Genomic DNA, 20188 nt, shown 5'->3' with positions numbered 1-20188 from the left:
TTTGACATTTTAGAGCATTTTTCTTTAAATTTTTAATACTTAGGCTAAGGCCCCACCCATTTCTTAGGAGTGAAGCGATGGGAAGGTGGATCTCACCGGTAAGTTCCAGTGCTTTGAACAATGTTGTGTTCTTTGCTTTTGTTCTCAGAAAACATCCAGTACAGACCTTTCTGATATCCCTGCTCTCCCTGCAAATCCTATTCCTGTTATCAAGAATTCAATAAAACTGAGATTGAATCGGTAAAAACCACCTCAGGGGTCCATAAACAATATCTGCCAACTCAACCTGTTGTCTTCAAATGCTAAAGAGGAGAACGGAGGGTGCAAGACTAGACATGGCTGAACGTGGATTTAGGTGTTTGGGGTTTTTTTTTTTGTTTTTGTTTTTTTGTTTTTTTTGGTGACCTCCCTTACTGGGCTAATCAGCACTTGATCGGAAGTCCAGGTCAGTATGTGAAGCCAGGAGTACTATTATTATTGTGTTAGCAACAGTTGCATTAACTATTTCAAAAAATTACTGCCTTTAAAAAGAAAAAAAAGCAAAAAAAAAAAAGCAAACCTCAAGCTATATTTGTATCCATAATTGACATCCAGATTGGGTTTATGTTTGATGCATTGTTTGGAAACTTTGTGATACAAACTGGCATAAGAACTCCTTATTCTGATGATGCACTTTTATGTATTTTTTTTTTTTAATTAGAGACTAGAACTGATTTTAGATTTTCAGCCTCATGGATTTTCATTTTTTCTGGAAGAATCTCCTTTACCCTAAGTCTTCAGGTTGGGTCCCATTGTGTAGTGGCGAGCTGCTCTGCTTCAGACAGAGGCTGAGAGTCCGTCCCCTTCAGTCCCGCGAGGCCGCTGGGACCCTCCACAGGGAACTGTCAGTTCATGGACATGTATTTGACACTGAAAGAATAATTAAGAAATACTTGGTTTGATGGGGTCATGATTAAGAGATGATATATTGGTTTTATTTATAGGATTGTTTAGAGTGCATAGAAATCAGCGATCAGCCGGCAAATGTTTTCCTTGAGCTCATGAAAGCTCCATATTCTTTGCCTTCAATCTGTTGTCTTTGAAACACAGCTTTTTGCTCCCTCCCACCTTGGTTTTTTTCCCCCTTCCTGCTTGTATGCATAGGGGTAGGGTTTCTTTCAGACAAAACAAAATGCCAGTATTTTTTTAAGCCATGATGTGAAACCAGTGACCCTGTGGCCACGTGGCACAGAACACTAACTTTTGGTCCCGTGGCTGACACGTTAGGAGGACTCCGAGCAGTCCTGCCAGCATGATCTCTACCTTGGACGGCCATTTGATCTCTACATAGGAGGGATTTTGTACACTCCACAGAACTCCTATCTATAGTAAAGTTGATTTCCAATTTTAAACATGTGGGCAAAAAGGCATTTTCTCCAAGAATTTTTACTTTTAAGTGGTTGACCAAAATTTGTCAGTAAATTTTACATGTAGAAACATTTAAAAAATCATTTCTAGCAAGCACTTGACATCTAGTCAGTCTCGCTAATCCCGTTTCCTTTTGTTTCGTCCTGTCAATAGATTAGATGCTTTTCTTTAAAGATAGTAGTTCCTCATGATTCAGCAGCAGAACACCCATCTTCACGAACTATAAGGGATGCCAGATGTTGACAAACTCACTGTCCCTTCATCTGGACAAAGCAAACCCAACAGTTTTCTGACGAGCATGTTTTCTGACCCCTCCTCCACTGTGCTCCGTTCTTCCACATGTGCATTTCCATGGTAAACTGCAGTCACTTAAACTCTTCCCGACCTTCTGACTTAATTTTCCAAAGTTGGAGTGTAGTCTTTTCCCCGTAGGCCCTGCATTAATTGACGCCTTCTTTTCACCATCCTTTATAACGTCTAGTGGACAGCATTTCCACTTCCCACGCCCTGGCTCTGCGCAGGCGCCCCGCCCTCCCTCCCGGCACCCGAGGGAAAGCAGGGGCCATCCAGCAGGTGCAGTGGACAGGTGTCCAGCTCTGTGCAGCCTCAGAGTTCAGTGGAAATGGCCAGGCACAGGTTTAGTCTTGTCATTTTGTTTACACATTGGGGAAAAAAGTTCAGTTTATTAACCGTTTCATGTAACTGCACCCAAGTTTTGCCAAGCTGGAAACTTGGACCTTTTCTGTGTAGTGACTTTTTAATTCTAGTTTTCATAACCTGAAGATCAGACTGTTGCTTTCGCATGATGTACGTAGCGTCTCATGACTGGAGTTTGCTTTGTTTTATAGTATCTGTACTCCTTGTATTTTTCAAGAGCTATTTTGTAAACAGATGATGTATTTCTCCATTGAAAACACAATAAAAGAAAAAAAACAACAGCACAATCCCACAGTTGGCTGGTTTCTTTTGACTGACTTTGTATTCTTATTCTTCTATTGTTGTTTCAGTGATATAATTGGTTCTACTTGAAGTTTATATAGTATGGTTCTAAGGGAAGATTTATAAAAGAATTGACTGCCGTTACATTTAGAAAAGATTTGTTTCTGGTTAATTTATGCCAATACCAGTAGCCTAATATTAACTGATAGCCCACACAGTTGTTTGTTTTTCATGTAAGTGATTGTTAGGTAGGAAATTTGAATGTGGTTGTTGCTCACTTCCAGCTGTCCCCTCTACAATCCGTGTCCTGTGCGCGTGTGGGCGCTGCACCTTGCCTGTCTGTTCCCTGCATGGAGAGGGCATACCCCTGCTGTGCTTCCCCTAGAGCTGCTGGTTTTCCAAGGGCCAGTGCTGTATCTAATGTCAGCAGGTGGCACTGTTGTTTTTTAGTGAATTTGGGATTATAGACACAGCCAGCTAGGATCCTGTGTTTCTCATTTTTTAACCCCAAATCAGATGCTGCTTTACTACACCCCCAGGTACTCAGCACTATCTAGTAAACTCGGGTTAGGAGTGAGCCGCTCTGGATGTCCGCGTGGTAGCCAGCCCTGGAGTTTGCTTATCTTCTGTGCTGTGTGTGTGTGGGGGATAGACCTCCTTATGTAAAAGCCATTATTCCGAGGGACAGACAGTTGTGCGTATCTTACTCCCAAAATTCCAACTTCTAACACCTTTCCTGTGTATAAAACCACATGACTGCAACGTGGGATAACTTTCTACTAAACTTTTGAGACTATTCAATAAAAGAGAAAATACTGTAAAAACTACCCTTGACTCCATTGTCCACACTTACAGAATTGAACTTCCTGTACTTCCTCTCCTGTGACAGAACACTGCCCATGGGACTGAACACCAGCCTCTGCGCTTTGTCACCCACGTGGCCCTCGGGCGTTTTCTTCCTAGTAAAGTGGTGATTGAAAATTGTGTGTTTGTGGCTCTGGGTGTATTCTGGAATAAAGTTTTTATTTTTCTAATTAATGCCTTTGTTTTTTTTTCCTCTGCACTGAAAAATGTGTCACAGCTCTTCATAGTGTCAGTCCTGGCCACACTCAGGGTGGCCGTCAGTGGTCAGCAGCTCCAAGTAGTCATTGACATGTGAGGGTAAATCATTAATACACTCAAACCTGTAGACCGAGCCCGGGAGACACTTAACTGTCAGTGAGCTTAAATGCATTTAAAGAAAAAGAAAAACTGCACTGGCCGGACAGCTCAGAGCATTGGCCCGAAGCGCAGAGGTTGCCGGTTTGATCCTCAGTCAGGGCACATATGGGAATAGACTGATGTTCCCCCCCTTCCCCCTTCCTCTCAGGCTAAATTAAATTTAAAATAAAGTAAAAGATACACTGTTCACCTATAAAGTCATTGAGCAATCCTTCCAGTGGTCGGCAAACTCATTAGCAGAGCCAAACATCAACAGTACAACGAATGAAATTTCTTTTGAGAGCCAAATTTTTTAAGCTTAAACTATATAGGTAGGTACATACTTTATCGAGGTAGCGCCTGCACCTGGTATTTTGTGGAATAGCCACACTCAAGGGGCCAAAGAGCCCCATGTGGCTCACGAGCCGCGGTTTGCCAACCAGGGCTTTGGACCATTTTTTGCCCATTTTAATTCTAATAAAAATAGTACAAGGAAAATTAGTTGCCTTTTATTCTGAATTGTATGTTTTTCTTTTTAATTCTTCTGTTAGCTTTTCAAACCCAAATCACATAGGGGTGCTGTCCTTACTCGGACCTGAACTCGGTAAATGAAACACTTGAGTGTATTCTGTCATCGTGACCTTCAGTCATCCTGGAGACAGGCATCTGCTTGCTTCTGTGGAATACTGTGGAGTCAATTAGTCATCCCTCCTCCATGTATTTCCCAGTTTAAAGGTCCTTACGATGTTTCATGTATATATTGGCGCCACAGAAGATGGCGTGGCTCTTTCAGAGCCACAAATGGCAGAAGCGCTTGTACTTCATTCTGGAAGTGGTTTCATATACTCAGGAAGCCACTTCAGCTCCTGCTCTTACTCCTCAGAGAGGGCGCGTTTGTATCCGTGCCCTGGGAACATCGTAGCGGCTTATCAAATCACATCTGTATTGTGTTCGAAGCAGTGGGACAGTAAGGACATTTGTTTCTTTTCCGCGTCTGCTCCCAATCCCCAGACCTTCTTTGAAAGGGCAGAATTAAGGCAGTGCTCGAGTTCACGTTTCAGAAAGCACAGGTCGGTGGGGAAGGTCCAGATGGGAATGATTGTGTTTTTCCTTTAGTTACCTTAGATGCTGCACATTTTCGGTTAACTAAAAGTTGTACTGATTCAGAGCTTAGGGCATAACATTGTTAGAGTTTGTGGAGTTGAACCATCTACTGCTTAAAATGTCAACTTTGAAAAATGTTCATACTTCACCGTAAGTAAGACCATGCAGTCCCTTCCCTTCTGTTTGAGGCATCTTTAAACTCCACCAGTAGTATGGGGAATGTAGCCTTTGAAGTGAAGAGCGGACAGTGTGTGAGCAGAATATTTTTTGCTATATTTCTAAAATACAGGATAACACCTTTAATGATAGTTCCTTCTTGCCACCTAGCTTATAGTTTTTGTTTCTTTGTGTTTTTTAGCAGTAAGAAGGGATTTATGCAAAACCCTCCACTCTTCCTCTTAACCAGGCCCCAGAATTGACCAGGGAGAGCCAGAGGGTGTGTTGGTTTTGTTGCAGGTTGCGAAATGGTCTGGAAGCCCCAGAGCTAACTGAGCTTGAACTTGCCACTTTGGTCTTAGCAGCGAGTTCCTTTTCCACCTGAGTGCAGGCATCATGGCCCTGAGACCCGTTCCTGGAACACGGAGCAGTGTCAGTTCAGTTAGATGGGGTCAGAGTCTTAACAAAATTTTGTAAAATTTTTGTTTACCTGATATTTTGAATATATTTCAAACAACTGCATCAGGGGTAAGCCCTGGCCTAGCGTGGGTTTAAATCTTAGACTGAGTATCATGAATTAACAGTCACCGTGATAAAGTATTACCTCCATACCGGGGACTGTTCTCAGTTTTCACTTAAACTTTAATGTTTTTAATTTCGTTATTAGTCATGAGTCTGTCATTTTTTTTTAAATCTAAGTCTCTTAAGAAATGTTTGTAAGCCTTATAGAAGCATTTCCTTTAATTTGTGAGTTGCTGTTTTTTGATGCAACGGATTTCAATTTGAAAATATTTTGAATAATTGAAAATTTCGATTTTATGAATTCCTTTTGCAGACATTTATCTCAGCCTGGTAAATGTTCTAGTAATGTCAGTCCTAAAGCTATTAAGTTTAGTCTTGGCACGATACAATAATTGCTCCAAGAAGACTTACGTAAATGCAAAATGACCAGGTTTCCGGGGAGTAAAATGATCTTTTGTCTCTGCTGTGCCCATCCCTGTCCCCACGCGCGTGTGCACATGAGTGCACACACAACACAAGTGGATATTGGGTCCTTTCAAACTTGACACAGATGAAAGAAAAGTGTTTGCATTTAAAAATGATAATGTAAAATGTCCCAACTCTCCTTGTCCCTTGTGGATGCTGGCTTTCTTGGCGCAACACCACAACACCCCCCTCACAAACTCTCACGCTGCATGGTGCCTGGTGCTGTGCGGCTTCCAGAAATCTGGCCTGAGAATCGGTCCTTGTTTGCGCTTTCTGACTGCAGCAGAGCTGTTAATAAAGAGATTGATGATAAAGTTGTCGAAAAGAGACAGTTGGGCAGAACTGCTCCCCGTGAGTGACAGAGAGCACGGTCTGCCTTCACAGTCAAGGAGCCGCCCCCCGCGGAGCGCCACTCGTGCCCGGACCTTGTGCCAGGGCTGCGAGGAGCTGTACCCTGGGCTGGTCTCACGTTCCCGTTTCTCCTCGAGTTCACGGGGTGCTCAGGACCAGTGTTTGTGCAGAGAGGACACGTGCTTCCCAACTCAATCATTTTGGCACATTCCTGGAAGCAATCATAATTCTTCCTAATTTGGTTTAATAAAATTAAGCCTTTCCCGGCCTGTGGTGGTGCAGTGGATAAAGCTCCAACCTGGAATGCTGAGGTCGCTGGTTCAAAGCCTGGGGCGTGCCTGGTCAAGGCACGTACGGGAGTTGATGCTTCCTGCTCCTCCTCCCTTCTCTCTTCTCTCTTCTCTCTTCTCTCTTCTCTCTCTCTCTCTCTCTCTCTCTCTCTAAAATGAGTGAATAAAATCTTTAAAATAAAACAGTCTTATTTAAAAATTATACCCTCAATATTCTGGCTTCTCCTCAGACCGTGTAAATCTTGCCTTTTGCTACAATTTTTGTAGAAATCCTGAGAGTCCTCTAGACTGCAGCCCTCCAGAGTCTTCAGGGAGCCCGTCTGGCAGCCTGGAGAAGAGGCGCTGGCTCTAGCGCGCGTTGGTTACAGGATGTTGATCGCAGGCGCGTGCTTGTGATCCGGTGTGCTTCCTCCACTGCTGGGGAGCTAGGCGGCTGCGTCTCGGGGAGCGGCTTCCTGTTCTGTGTGGTCTTGAGAGCCCACCAGCATTTTCAACATTCTCTAATACTCAGCTTAAAGATACAGATTTTGCTTATAATTTTAAACCTTACTATGTTACTGACCAGGAGTCTGTCTCTCTGCCTCCCCTGCTCTTTAGAGAAATGATAGATAGATACATAGACAGATAGATAGATAGATAGATAGATAGATAGATAGATAGATAGATAGATAGATAGATGATAGATAAAAGAAAGCAGGCAGGCACTTAGCATTACCACTTGGAAAGGAGTTCACTAAGTATTTCAGCTCTTCCAACATGAGAAAGTGGCCATCAGGATGGATGCCTCAAAGGGCCTTTGTGTGTGTGTGTGTGTGTGTGTGTGTGTGTGTGTGTGTGTGTGTGTGTGAGAGAGAGAGAGAGAGAGAGAGAGAGAGAGAGAGAGAGAGAGAAAGGGAGGGAGGGAGATGAGAAGCATCAATTCTTCGTTACAGCACCTTCATTGCTTTCTCATATGTGCCTTGACCGGGGAGCTATAGCAGACCGAGTGACCCCTTGCTCAAGCCAGCAACCTCGGGTTTTCAAACCTGAGTCCTCTGAGTCCCAGTCCAACAGTCTATCCACTGCGCCACCGCCTGGTCAGGCTCAGAGGGCACTTTTGCGCAAGACTGTTTCTTTCCAGCGCCACACCTGACAAAGATGACCCAATGCCCTATGGAAGCCATTGTTTACACCACTTCCACTGCAAGCAGCCGCTCAAGGCTTCCACTGAACAGATCCTAGCCCTCATCTTCTCCACGAGGCCCCAACCCTCCAATCGCCTCCCAACGCCCAGGTGTCCTCCTCCCCACGGTGAGTATGGTGGCAGGTTTCAAATGGAACCCCACTCAAGTCAGAGCCTCAGTGTTCCCACTGCTAAGCCCTCACTCACGAAAGCCCCACAACTTTGAGTGCCACATCCTGAGCGGTGATCCAACCACAAATTATTGTACAAATGAGAAGTCCCAAAAAATGCTTGTTTAATGAAGTTTTTTTTTTTCATTTCCGTGGTTTGACAACTAAATAGCTCTTACAAAAACTCAACAGAAAGCGCCACTGGAATGTAAGCTCCATGAAGCCACCAATGAGAGAAGTGCTACAGTGAGGAGGGGAGGCAGAGAGACTCCCGCATCTGCCTGGACCAGGATCCACCTGGCAAGCCCCCTATGGGGCAATGTGCTGCCCATGTGAGACGGTGCTCCATTGCTCAGCAACCGAGCTATTTTTAGCTCCTGAGGTGGTGGCCAGGGAACCATCCTCAGCACCCGGGGCCATCTCTCTGGAATGAGCCATAGCTGCGGGAGGGGGAGAGAGAGAGAGAAAGAGGAGGGATGGAGAAGCAGATGGGCGCTTCTCCTGTGTGCCCTGACTGGGAATTAAAGTCAGGATTTCCATGTGCCGGGCTGACGCTCTACCACTGAGTCAGCTGGCCAGGGTGTAGCGAGGTGCCTGCTTTCAGGTCAGCTGCACTGCGATCCTGGCCTCAGCCCAGAGTGCTCATGGCCTTTCGAGTTTTGACTGACCGTTTTTAGTGGGGTTAGCCGAATGGTCCCTGGCCATTCTCACACTGGTAAGAGAAAGGATGTTTGAGGGTCTGTTCAAGTTTCAGGTGCCAGATCAACCTGACGGTGGGTTTTTTTGATAAACATGTCAGCCAAACATGGTCACCAATTGTTTTTTTGTTTTTGTTTTTTTTGAAACCTTCTGTTTGTGGATACGAGAAGCCCAAACCAGTGATTTTCAACCTGTGTGCCACAAGAATTTTTTTTTTTAATTTTTATTTTTAATTTATTCATTTTAGAAAGGAGAAAGAGAGGGAGAGGAGAGAGAGACAGAGAGAGAGAAGGGGGAGGAGCAGGAAGCATCAACTCCCATATGTGCCCTGACCAGGCAAGCCCAGGGTTTCGAACCGGCGACCTCAGCATTTCCAGGTTGACGCTTTATCCACTGCGCCACCACAGGTCAGGCCACCACAAGAATTTTTAAAGCACAGACTACCTGACTATTTAGTCAGGGGCACCGACCTCTTCAATTGCCAAATTAAAAAGTGACAATGGTGAGTTGAAAGTCACCAAACATTGACCTTTCAAGCGCTCCAGTTTGCACCCAGTCTTGACCTCGGACTTCCGGAGCCAGGGCCGGCATGGCTGAGGTCGGTGCTAAGACACTGGCCTGGGCAGCAGGCAGAACACACGCAGGCCTCCGGGGAGGACAGGACACAGTCTGTCTGCCAGGGCCAGGGCACTATCCACAGGAGGAACACTTCCAGTTTCTGAGTCAAATGGAACTCATTTTTTATATTTTCATTTCTTATTGGAATTTTACATGTGGATTAGCAAGTAAATAACATGCTTAGAGAAGATTTTTTTTATTTTTATTTTTTAGTGTTAGTTTAAACCTGAATTGAGTATGTTAGAGGGTGGACTCAAAGGCCAATGGCAGGGTGCCTGGCACCCACCCCTCCCGATTCTCCATGCTGCCTTTCTGATAGGAAATCCGCGCACGACCAGAGTAGGGAGAAGAAAGTCTGGGGTCAGGCAAAGCCCCCCCAACTCCCTTTAAAAAAATGCGCGTGGGTGGGGCTGAGCGACCTTCATGAGAAAGCCTGGCTGAGGGTGCGGGCACCCCAAAAGCTGGGGTCAAGCAGTCGGTCCATTCAGTACAGACACGGTGAGGGCATCACCACTTCCAGGTGCGGAAAACAGGGGTATTTGTGGGACAGCTTGCCCGTGGGCACACAGGAGACTGGGCTTTGAACTTACTTTTTACTCTAAAGCTTAACCCTGAAATGTGTCCTGTCTCTGGCTCTCCGGTGCTGCCTTTCCCGTGGGAAAGGCTGGGTTGTTGGCTCCCCTGTTTCTGCCTTGGCTTCTAGTTTCAGAAAAGCTGAAATGCATTCCCGCCATGTGCCGCCCTTAGAGCTGGGTACGCAGGGCACGGAGGGTGGGAGTGGCTTAGAGCTGGGTACGCAGGGCACTGTGGGGACGGGGGTGGGGGGTGGCTTAGAGCTGGGTACACAGGGCACTGTGGGGACGGGGGTGGGGGTGGCTTAGAGCTGGGTACGCAGGGCACTGTGGGGACGGGGGTGGGGGGTGGCTTAGAGCTGGGTACACAGGGCACTGTGGGGACGGGGGTGGGGGTGGCTTAGAGCTGGGTACACAGGGCACTGTGGGGACGGGGGTGGGGGTGGCTTAGAGCTGGGTACACAGGGCACTGTGGGGGTGGGGGTGGCTTAGAGCTGGGTACACAGGGCACTGTGGGGACGGGGGTGGGGGTGGCTTAGAGCTGGGTACGCAGGGCACTGTGGGGACGGGGGTGGGGGTGGCTTAGAGCTGGGTACGCAGGGCACTGTGGGGACGGGGGTGGGGGTGGCTTAGAGCTGGGTACGCAGGGCACTGTGGGGACGGGGATGGGGGTGGCTTAGAGCTGGGTACGCAGGGCACTGTGGGGACGGGGGTGGGGGGTGGCTTAGAGCTGGGTACGCAGGGCACTGTGGGGACGGGGGTGGGGGGTGGCTTAGAGCTGGGTACGCAGGGCACTGTGGGGACGGGGGTGGGGGGTGGCTTAGAGCTGGGTACACAGGGCACGGAGGGTGAGGGGTGGCTTAGAGCTGGGTACACAGGGCACTGTGGGGACGGGGGTGGGGGGTGGCTTAGAGCTGGGTACACAGGGCACTGTGGGGACGGGGGTGGCTCAGGTGGCGCTTGGACTGCTCTGTCATACCTGACAGTACTCATCTGATAAATTTTTATTTAAAACACAAAATTAGGACAGAAGTCCCCTTAAAGGATTTAGAAAAAACAATACTTAATGTTACAAAAACATGTAAAAATAGAAATTGACGTCAAAAAATGAGTTTGTTTTTGTGGGAGGCCTTGTTCATTATATTGGACGCCCCGACTCTGCCAAGTGTTGTTTACAGCTCTGTTTCCAGCTGCCAGTGGGGGGGCCGGCGACTGAGAAACCCTGGTGTACAGTGTGCACTGCCCGTGACGATGTCAGTTGGGAAATTCATCATTAGCTGAATTGATTTTAGGCACATGTGATGCTATCTAGGATTTGTTGATGTTGAGCTTTTTTTCTTCTGATCATAACAGAAATACATATTCATTGTAATGCTTGAAAAATACAAAAATATGAAGAAAATAAAAATCATCCGTCATCTGACCTCCCCGAGTTCGTTTTTAAGATCTTTTATGTACATATTTTCTTTGTCTTTTATATACTTTTTTTTTTTTTTTTTTTTTTTTTTTTGTATTTTTCTGAAGCTGGAAATGGGGAGAGACAGACAGACTCCTGCATGCGCCCGACCGAGATCCACCGGGCAAGCCCACCAGGGGGTGATGCTCTGCCCACCAGGGGGCGATGCTCTGCCCCTCCAGGGGGTTGCTCTGCTGCGACCAGAGCCACTCTAGCGCCTGGGGCAGAGGCCAAGGAGCCATCCCCAACACCCGGGCCATCTTTGCTCCAATGGAGCCTTGGCTGCGGGAGGGGAAGAGAGAGACAGAGAGGAAGGAGGGGGTGGGGGGTAGAGAAGCAAATGGGCGCTTCTCCTATGTGCCCTGGCCGAGAATCGAACCCGGGTCCCCCACATGCCAGGCCGACGCTCTACCGCTGAGCCAACCGGCCAGGGCCTATATACTTTCCTTTTTCCATGGTTGCGATCATACCAGTAAGCAATGTTATGTCATAAGCACTGTCCCCCCACGTCGTCCTGGCTGGTGACCAGGTATGGAGAAGAAGCCGCATGTGTCCTCATGAGCCAGGCCTCAGGTGCGGCTTTGGACCTCGCGGGGGGATCGTGTCCAAGGGGAGGGAGGCTGTGCCCTGGGGAAGGCCCCCCGAGATGCTGGAGGACCATATAATGGCAGTCTGCGGCCATGACGGGCTTCGTGCAGAAATGAATACCCCCATCAGATGGTTAGAAGGAGCAAGATCAGAGAGCCTTACGTTAGCCTGATTCCTGTCCTCCGCTCCTATACTGCGGTGGCTCAATTCTAGAGGACGCAGCTCTGCCCCCCCCCCCCCCCCGTGAGACTCACGCATCCAGCAAAGGGTCACTGCTCCTCCGCGTGCTGGGGGCGGCTACGTGGGGCTCGGGCGAGCAGGGAAGCTGGTTCTGCGGGGGGCACTGGGGCGCTCTGCTGACATCATGCTGAGCTGCTGTAACGACTCAGTGCGCTGGTTAGGCAGCGGAGCCAGTCACAGGTTGGATCTGGCTGGTTCCAAAGCCCTGGCCCTTCTTGTTTTGAGACACCCGTTCATTCAGCAGGAGGCCCCTTTAGATGAGCTCCCCGGGCTCCCAGAGGGCAGGAGGCCCCTTTAGATGAGCTCCCCGGGCTCCCAGAGGGCAGGAGGCCCCTTTAGATGAGCTCCCCGGGCTCCCAGAGGGCAGGAGGCCCCTTTAGATGAGCTCCCCCGGGCTCCCAGAGGGCAGGAGGCTCCTTAGATGAGCTCCGGCCTGCAGAGCGCTATGGCAGAGTGACAGGCAGCATTTTTCTGGGCAAGAAGGAGCTCGGAGACCAGAGTCAGAGGAAGGAAGGTGCCAGAGTTCCCGGGGCCGGCAGAGCTGTGGCCGCCCAGGTGTGTCACAGCGCAGTGACGGGCCCTGACGTGCTTCCTGCTGGCCGTGGGGACGACGTGGGGAAGTACAAACCACCTGAACTGTAACTGGCTGGTGACACGAAGCAGAGCCAGGGAGCTGGAAGCAGGAGGTGGCACTTGGGGTGGAGAGGTGGGGCGGGGCACGGGTGCCGAGCGGAAGGCCTGGCACAGCCCAGAGCTAGTCAACAGCAGGCCCCTCGTGGAGCCGCAGGAAGCAGTGTGACCGGTCAGCAGAAAGACTCAGCAGCTCCGGGGAAGGGGGGTTCTGAAGGTCATAAAACATTTCAATGTGAACAAGGCGTGGTCTGAGCTCTTAGCACGGTTACAACCTGCGTGGGGAAGAGAAAGCACGACCTGGATGGCTGTACGACCCGTCTGTCCCATGGGCTCATCCCCGACCCTGCCTTCCGGCCACGTCCTGCGAGCTTGCGTCGTGCTTAGGGTCGGCGGGAGGCCAGGAGAAGTGGCCCTTCGCCAGTGACCAGCCTGCCCCGGGACATGTGGGAGCCCCTTGCTGTCCTGCCCGTGCTGCAAGTCCCCCTTTCGTTCCAGGTCCAGCGTCCAGCCCTCCACGCTGCTCCGTCTGCCCCGGACTCCTCGACCGTGCGGTGCCCTGAGCCCCCCATGGGCACAGGCCCACGCCTCCCGATCAGGGTGTTTGGGGACACACCACCCTTTCCACGGTACAGGGTCACACCTGCGTCCTGAGTGCCAGGCTGGTGCTGATAGCCGTGCGAGCCCCCCTGCTCTGATCCCCTCGGCAGCCCCGCGAAGGGGGCTGGGGTCCCGGAGAAGAGCCTGGCTCGTCTGATGAGCTGAGCGCCGGGCTCCCGGTCACAGCTCCCAGTGGCGCCCCTGCCTCCTCGGAACTGCGGCCCCAGGACCGTGCTGGTGGCACTTCTCCCCTGGCACCCAGGTTCACGTGTCTTGCAGGGTGTGTGAGAGGGGGGGATACATCACTGAGGCCAGGGGAGGCCGTGAGCCACGTGCCCCTCGCATCCCGACGTGTGTGGGCGCCGTGACGTGACCTGTGGAGGTAGGGGCCCATGTCTCTGCCGCCCTCCCCCCCAGAGTGCCTCCTCGCCCTTGACATCCATCACTGAGGGGCTCGGCTTGGCTGAGCTGAATATGTATGAGGCTTTATTTAATCAGGACCAGAAACAGCTCTTCGAATGCCCATTGATAACCGCGGCCACCCCTCCCGGTCCTCCTGCACCGACCGCCGGCCCAGACACTGCGGCCCAGGCTCTTGCTCGCTCGCTGTCCCTGTCCGCTGCTGACTGACCTCCAGTGCCCCCCACCCCCCGCCAACACCCTCCCCGCTGGGCGAGAAGCGGAGGTGAAGCAGGAGACGCTTGCGCACCCCGTGGTGGGAGAAGCTGTAGTTTGACCACAGGGTCCCCCCATCGCAAGGCATTCGGCAATTGTAACCGGAGCGGAAGACAGTGGAGAAAACCTAGCAGGCGTCTGGGGACACGTCCGTCTCGACCGGATGCTGTCTGTCTGTCTGCTGGTTCTAATCACAGCCTTCCCCGAGGGCGGGTGCAGTGAGCAGTGAACGTCTCAGCTGGAAGAGGAGTTCGGGCGGGGTGGGAGGGGGCGGCTGGCGGGGGTGCTCCCGGGAAGAGGACGAACGGGACGAGTCTTTGGGAACCCCTGCGGGAAGGAGGCGCGCAGCCCGGGGCAGCCCCACACTCCTCCCGGCCTGCTTCCTCCGGGGCAGGCAGCCTCGCCAGAACCTTGGTCCCAAGGTCCCAGCCACTCTGCAGTACCACCTGGGGCCCCAGCCCATACTTCTGGGGCTCGGGACCTGGGGGACGGTACCCTGGCCATTGCTCGCTCTTCCTTCTCCTGGCAACTCTCGCCCTGATCCCTGACTCCTCACTGTGCATCCTCTGCGCTTGTCTGTCTCTCTCTCCCTCGGGCTGTGCAAGTCTCTTGGTCCCACTGGCTCGGTTAGAGCCCTCCTCTCCCCAAGCCCTCTGCGGCCCCGTCTCTCAGGGTGGGCTGGTGTCGCCCCCAACTAGACACCAAGCTCTTTGAAAGCTGGGCCGTGGCTTGATCCGGGTCTGTAGCCAGAGCCCACGATGTGTGGTAGAGTCACTGGTCAGCCAAAGTCAGGGACTGAAGGACCAACGCCCTCCTGCTCTGAGGAGCCCCCGCTGTGCGGGGTGGGGAGTTCCAGTTAACGTTTTCATAAAGCCCTGGTGAGCTGGACACGGTGCCCAGTCCCCCAGTGGGGGGTACCACTGCGGCACCATCCTTCAAGCAGCTAGTCTATTTCCCAGTGTGTAAAGGGCAAAACCGAGGCACAGAACAGGGAAACGTTTGTCGGAGGCCCCACGCCTTGTAGATGCCGGAGCAGCCGCTGTGATGGGAACGTTCAGGGCCAGGGGACAGAGGGAAGGGGCCCCTGTGTCCGAGGCCCTGCTGGGGGCTTTCTGCACCCCCCATTCATGGTTGTTGCCTGACCTCAGATTTCAGAGGAATTCGGTGACTCGTTCAAGGGCTCCAGCTGGGAAGCAGTCACCTCGGAACTTGAACCCTCTGGCCGCTCCTGGGTGATCGGACCCTGAAGTGATTTCCTCCCGTGGTCTCTCCCACTGCGCGAGGAAGAGACCGTGGCGTGAAAGTTCAGATTGTCATGTACTGAATAAGCCATGACAGGGAGACTGGCTAATGCGTCCGTGTAGATCGGGGGTCCCTGTAAGGTCTAGTGGCTGACCACCTAGAGACTCGGTGCTCATCACCTTCCTGGCTGTGGCAGGTTTTGTGAAATAAAATGAAAAGGGCCAAAGAACTTTGGTGGCCAAAGACCACGTAAGCACAGGGCTAAATAAACTGCAACTTATGTGATTTCAAAACCCCCATCTTGGCCCATGATTCATTTCTATAAAACACGAATATGGGGTCACCGCCCGAATTCTCACTTCTTGAAATGGACGCCGGGAGCCTTCAGGAGAGAACCGTGCCAGGTTCCCGTGGGGCCAGGTCCCCGTGCGGCCAGGTTCCCGTGGGGCCAGGTTCCCGTGCGTCCAGGTCCCCGGGGGGCCAGGTCCCCGTGGGGTCAGGTTCCCGTGGGGCCAGGTCCCCGTGGGGCCCCCACCGCCCTCCGAGGAGACGCGCTGACTGAAGCCCGTCAGGAGCGGCGCTAAAAAGGCCGCAGAGGAAGGGTTGCCGCCAGTCGACGTGAGAAGTGGAAAGCCACTTATCTGGACGCCTGTGTAACCCGCTATCTGGACGCCTGTGTAACCCGCTATCTGGACGCCTGTGTAACCCGCTATCTGGACGCCTGTGTAACCCGCTATCTGGACGCCTGTGTAACCCGCTATCTGGACGCCTGTGTAACCCGCTATCTGGACGCCTGTGTAACCCGCTATCTGGACGCCTGGCTGGCACACGCGCTGTCCCTCAGGAACGCAGCCTCCCTCTCTCAACTGTGAGTGCCAGGGCTTCTGGGCTCTGGGCAGAAACGTCACCGGGCCGGGCACCCAGGCTGTGCCCTGTCCCCCTCCAGGTGGCCGCCCGGCACGTCCCCTGGTGGCTGTCCCGCCTGTCTTTCCTGCTTCACACCCCGGAGCACGTCTGTTGTCACAGCTCACACCGGGCGATCCTGGCTGCTGGTTGCTGTATGTCTGCCAGGTGCGCCCACCCGATACCCTGGACTCCTCCAGGAAGCCTGGGGGTGGCCTTCCGAACTGCGTTTTACGGGTTAGGAAGCTGGCTCCGACAAGAGGGGTCCGGCTGGTCGGTCGCAGGTGTCCAGGCAGACAGCTTCCCTGCCAATCGATTTGCTAGCTGTGCCGCGGGAGGGAGGCGGGCTGCTTTTGGCCTCGGTTGACTGTTTCAGACGCACACACTGTAAGCCATCTAAGCTGCGTCTTCTCTCTGCCATTGGCTCAACAACTGGGGGAGGATTTTGCCCACCGTTTCTCCCGGAAAACCCTAAGGAAGGGGACTTGGTGGTGGTGTGGGGGGTGGGGTGGGGGACAGAGCCAGAGCAGGGATCAGAGTGAAGGATGGCTGCGAGGCCCTGAGAGCCCCCCCACACACACCCTCTGGGGTGACACCAGCCCCACGGAGACCTGGCTGAACCCGGCGCGGAGTGCCTGCTCGTGCCCTTGTTCGAGAACACGGAGGGCATCCCACCCTCCCGTCCTTACCACAATTTGCTCCGTGTTGCTTGCTAAGTGCTGCTTTCATCCCCAAACACGAGGTCTGCATCCTGAAGCCAAGACCTGCGCCTCAGCCTGCCCTCTGTCCTGCGTGCGGGCTCAGCAGGGCCAGCGTGGCCTCGAAGGGACCGGCCCTGCCTCACCTGTGCCAACAAGCATCAGAATCAAACACGGTCTGACCCGGACCAAGTCAACGACCCCGGGCTGTGTGTTCTCCTCCGCAAGTCCTCCCACCTCCCTGGGCCTCGGTTTCTCCAGCAATAAAGTGAGGCCGGTTGACTGGGGTCCTGGGAGAAGCTTCTGGCTCCTGGCTCCTTGGGTTCCTAAGTCCCCTCTTTGAGGATCCCCCCCCCCCATGAAGGCTTGGTCTCTCCTCCTGGCCCATCGCGGCTTTCCCACCTGGCTCTGGCTGGCCAGCGTGGTGCCCCCTGGCATGCCCAGTGCCCCACCCACCATCTCTCTTTGTTTGGAATTCATGAAAGAGCCGGCCCCGCGGGCTTCCCAGGGAGCATCCTGAGGAATACTGATGCTGCCTCTTTTGCATATGAGCACCGGGTGCCAGTCTGAACCCAGCTGTGTGCCACGTACGGTGAACTGTAGGTCCCCCGCCGCACCCCGGGCGTGGCTTCTCCGAGCGGCCCGGGCTGAACGTGCGTCGGCTCTGGTCTGGCGGCGGCGGGGCGGGCGAGGGGCGTGCCGCTCTTTCCCACTGGGTCCCGGGTGCTTCTTCGGGTTTCCCTCAAGGGCAGCGGGCCGTGGGGGCCACACGGCTACGGGGAGGGTGTGGCCGGACGCTGAGCCGGCCTGTAGGGATCGGGGGACTTGAACTGGAAGTTCACGTCTCCTGCCCACCCCGTGGTGCGGCCGCAGGGGCCTCTACTGGTCAGCCGCCACCCGAGAGAAGAGAAGCCCCAGGGTCTCCACCTTCTGCCGGATGAAGATCAAGCCCCTTTCCTGATACTGGAGGGCTTGTCCCCGCTGCTCCCAGGGGCCCCTTCCCCACCCCCGCCCTCCGGCCACCACCGACCTGTTACCTGCCAGCTCCTAGACGGACAGGCCCCCTCTGCCCCCGGCTCTGCGGGGCTGTCTCTTCCGTCCCCTCTCTGGCATTCCTGCAGGGCCCCCTCTGCATGCCTGTCGCCCAAGGGTCCACTCCGACACACACACCTGCCCTGGAAATCAGCCTGTCTCCACTGGCGCCGCCCCCGCCAGCGCCGGCCTTTCCCCTCCTTTGTCAGGAATCCACCTTCAAACCTCCCTGAGTCCCCCGTCATGTGTCCTGTGCAGGGCGTCATGTGTCCTGTGCAGGGTGTCATGTGTCCTGTGCAGGGGCGTCATGTGTCCTGTGCAGGGCGTCATGTGTCCTGTGCAGGGCGTCATGTGTCCTGTGCAGGGGTGTCATGTGTCCTGTGCAGGGTGTCATGTGTCCTGTGCAGGGGCGTCATGTGTCCTGTGCAGGGTGTCATGTGTCCTGTGCAGGGCGTCATGTGTCCTGTGCAGGGTGTCATGTGTCCTGTGCAGGGGTGTCATGTGTCCTGTGCAGGGCGTCATGTGTCCTGTGCAGGGCGTCATGTGTCCTGTGCAGGGGCCGGCGTCAGGGAGCGAGGGCGGTGGGAGGGATCACCTCAGCGCCTGAAACGGAGCACCGAGGCAGAGTGGGGGCGGGGGCGGCGTGTGGCCGGCGCCGGCTCTGCTGTTGCTGTCGCTGCCACGGAAGGCTCCTGGGGGCGAAGGCCCTCCGACCCCCTGGGGGATGGACAGCAAGTTGGGCTTCCCGTCTGTCAGGGTTGTCGTGCTGACGTGGGGCGGTGGGCGCTGGGGGTGGCCACCCTGCCCTTCTCCACTCTGCCCTCCGGTGCTGGTGCCCCCGGCGCCCTCACCCTCCATGCCTCCGCTCAGAGCGCTGGGAGAGCAGAGGGCTAAATCCAGTTTATATAGCTTCTCCTGTATATATTTAGAGATAAGAAGTTCATTTAGGGATTAGGGGCTGCTTCTTGTCTATGCATCATTAAGCACACCACATCTGCTACTGAGCTAGCAATCAGCAGAATATTGAGAAAAGATATAAAGAAATCTTCGCGTCGGTTCATTTTCATGCCCGCTCCCGCGTCCTGGCTCTCAGACTTGTGCGAGTGAGCAAGCCAGCGGGTGGACGGGAGAAAGCCGGGCTGCGGCTGCGGAGACTGGCCTCGGAAGGAGACCGATCTCGGGACCTGGTCCAGGGGTCGGAGTCGCTGACTTTGACCGGCGCCTGCCCACGCACAGCACAGCTTGCGCGCACAGAGGGCGGACGGGGGCGGGGCGGCGGGGGCCGGGAGGGCGCCATCAATGCCTTCTGCAAAGCCGAGGGGCCGTGGCGGTCCTGAGTGCTGCTGGGTGGTCAGAGGCTGGAGGACAGACTGAGGTACCGTCTCTCTGGGTGACCTTGACCCAGCCGCTTCCCCTCTGTGGTCTTCAGTCTCCTCATCTGAAACACGAGGGTGGTCTCACCTTGCAGAGGGGCGAGGGGGCCAGAGAGCAGTGGCGAGCTGTTCCACAGAGGAGGTACCCAAGAAACGGCTCCGGGTCCCACTGCCCGCGGCCTAGCTCGCCAGCCAGGGCAGCCCAGGACTGCGTGGAGGGCTGCTTGCGGTGGCTCTGGTCAGCGGGGCAGCGGGCCCAGGCCCTTGTTCTGGAGGCTCAGAGCTGGCCCCTCGGGCTCCTTTGCCAGGGAAGTGAGAGCTGAGTCCCTCCCTGGCCAGCCTCCCCATCTGGCCACAAGGTGAGTGGTGGTGTGGTGGCCTGAGGTGCCCTCCTGGGTGGCTGTCCACAGCGTGACATGTGGCAGGTTAAATTGCAGGTGTCACTGTTAGTCCTGGCATGGGGGCTCAGCTTGCCTACCACAGGGAGGCCCACAAAGGAATCTGTCCACTCCGGCCAGGAGGCTCAGTGACCAGCTCCTACAGCCCGTCCCGCCTGCAGCTCAGATGGAGTAAAACAGCCCCTGTCTGACACAGTCCGGCCCACAGGAAGCACCGTGTCCCACAGTGTGCCAGTGGCTTTCCCGGGGGTGGGGGCTGTAATTAGGCAGAGGAAGGTGCAAAACAGGGGGTTTGTGGAATTGCCCCGCTGTGCCCCCCACTGTGGAGGAAAGGTGGGAACTCGGTTTGAGACTGGGTGTCGGCATCTGGGTCTGCGGCTTGGGAACAGGCAGCTGCACTCAAGTGTGTTCACGAGCTCGGGCCGGTGGGAGGTGGGGACAAAGCACCGGACGCCCAGCCTGTGCCCCCTGTCGGGGGATCAGCAGGGGAGGAGAGAACCAATAGCTAGGTGTTCCCGCGGGGTTCCCATGGTGACACCCACCCTTCCCCAACACGGCCAACAATTTAGTGATTCAGGACGAGAATGGGCCTCTTCTAAAAGTCTGTTTCCCCAAACTGACCAGCCCGATGCTGTTTTTCCTGGGAATTTCCCCCAGAAACCATGGCCCCTTGGTCATTCTGTCCTGCCCTCGCTGGG

At 53.8% G+C, this 20188-nt stretch overlaps 1 protein-coding gene across 2 annotated transcripts in view; it reads left to right on the top strand.

Annotated features, from left to right (window-relative positions):
• The window catches only part of PAPOLA (poly(A) polymerase alpha), a 60266-nt gene extending 56886 nt beyond the window's left edge, over positions 1-3380 (top strand). For both annotated transcript variants that reach the window (XM_066343129.1, XM_066343128.1), the window contains one exon: positions 149-3380. In XM_066343129.1, the coding sequence (XP_066199226.1) occupies positions 149-244 (96 nt within the window). In that variant the 3' untranslated portion in view covers positions 245-3380. The remainder of the gene's footprint in view (positions 1-148) is intronic.
• Positions 3381-20188: the final 16808 nt, after the last annotated feature.

Source organism: Saccopteryx leptura, chromosome 6, assembly GCF_036850995.1.
Source record: "Saccopteryx leptura isolate mSacLep1 chromosome 6, mSacLep1_pri_phased_curated, whole genome shotgun sequence".
Classification (NCBI taxonomy): Eukaryota; Metazoa; Chordata; class Mammalia; order Chiroptera; family Emballonuridae; genus Saccopteryx; species Saccopteryx leptura.
The sequence above is the reverse complement of the archived record's forward strand: the minus strand, read 5'-3'. Positions and strand labels throughout refer to the sequence as shown.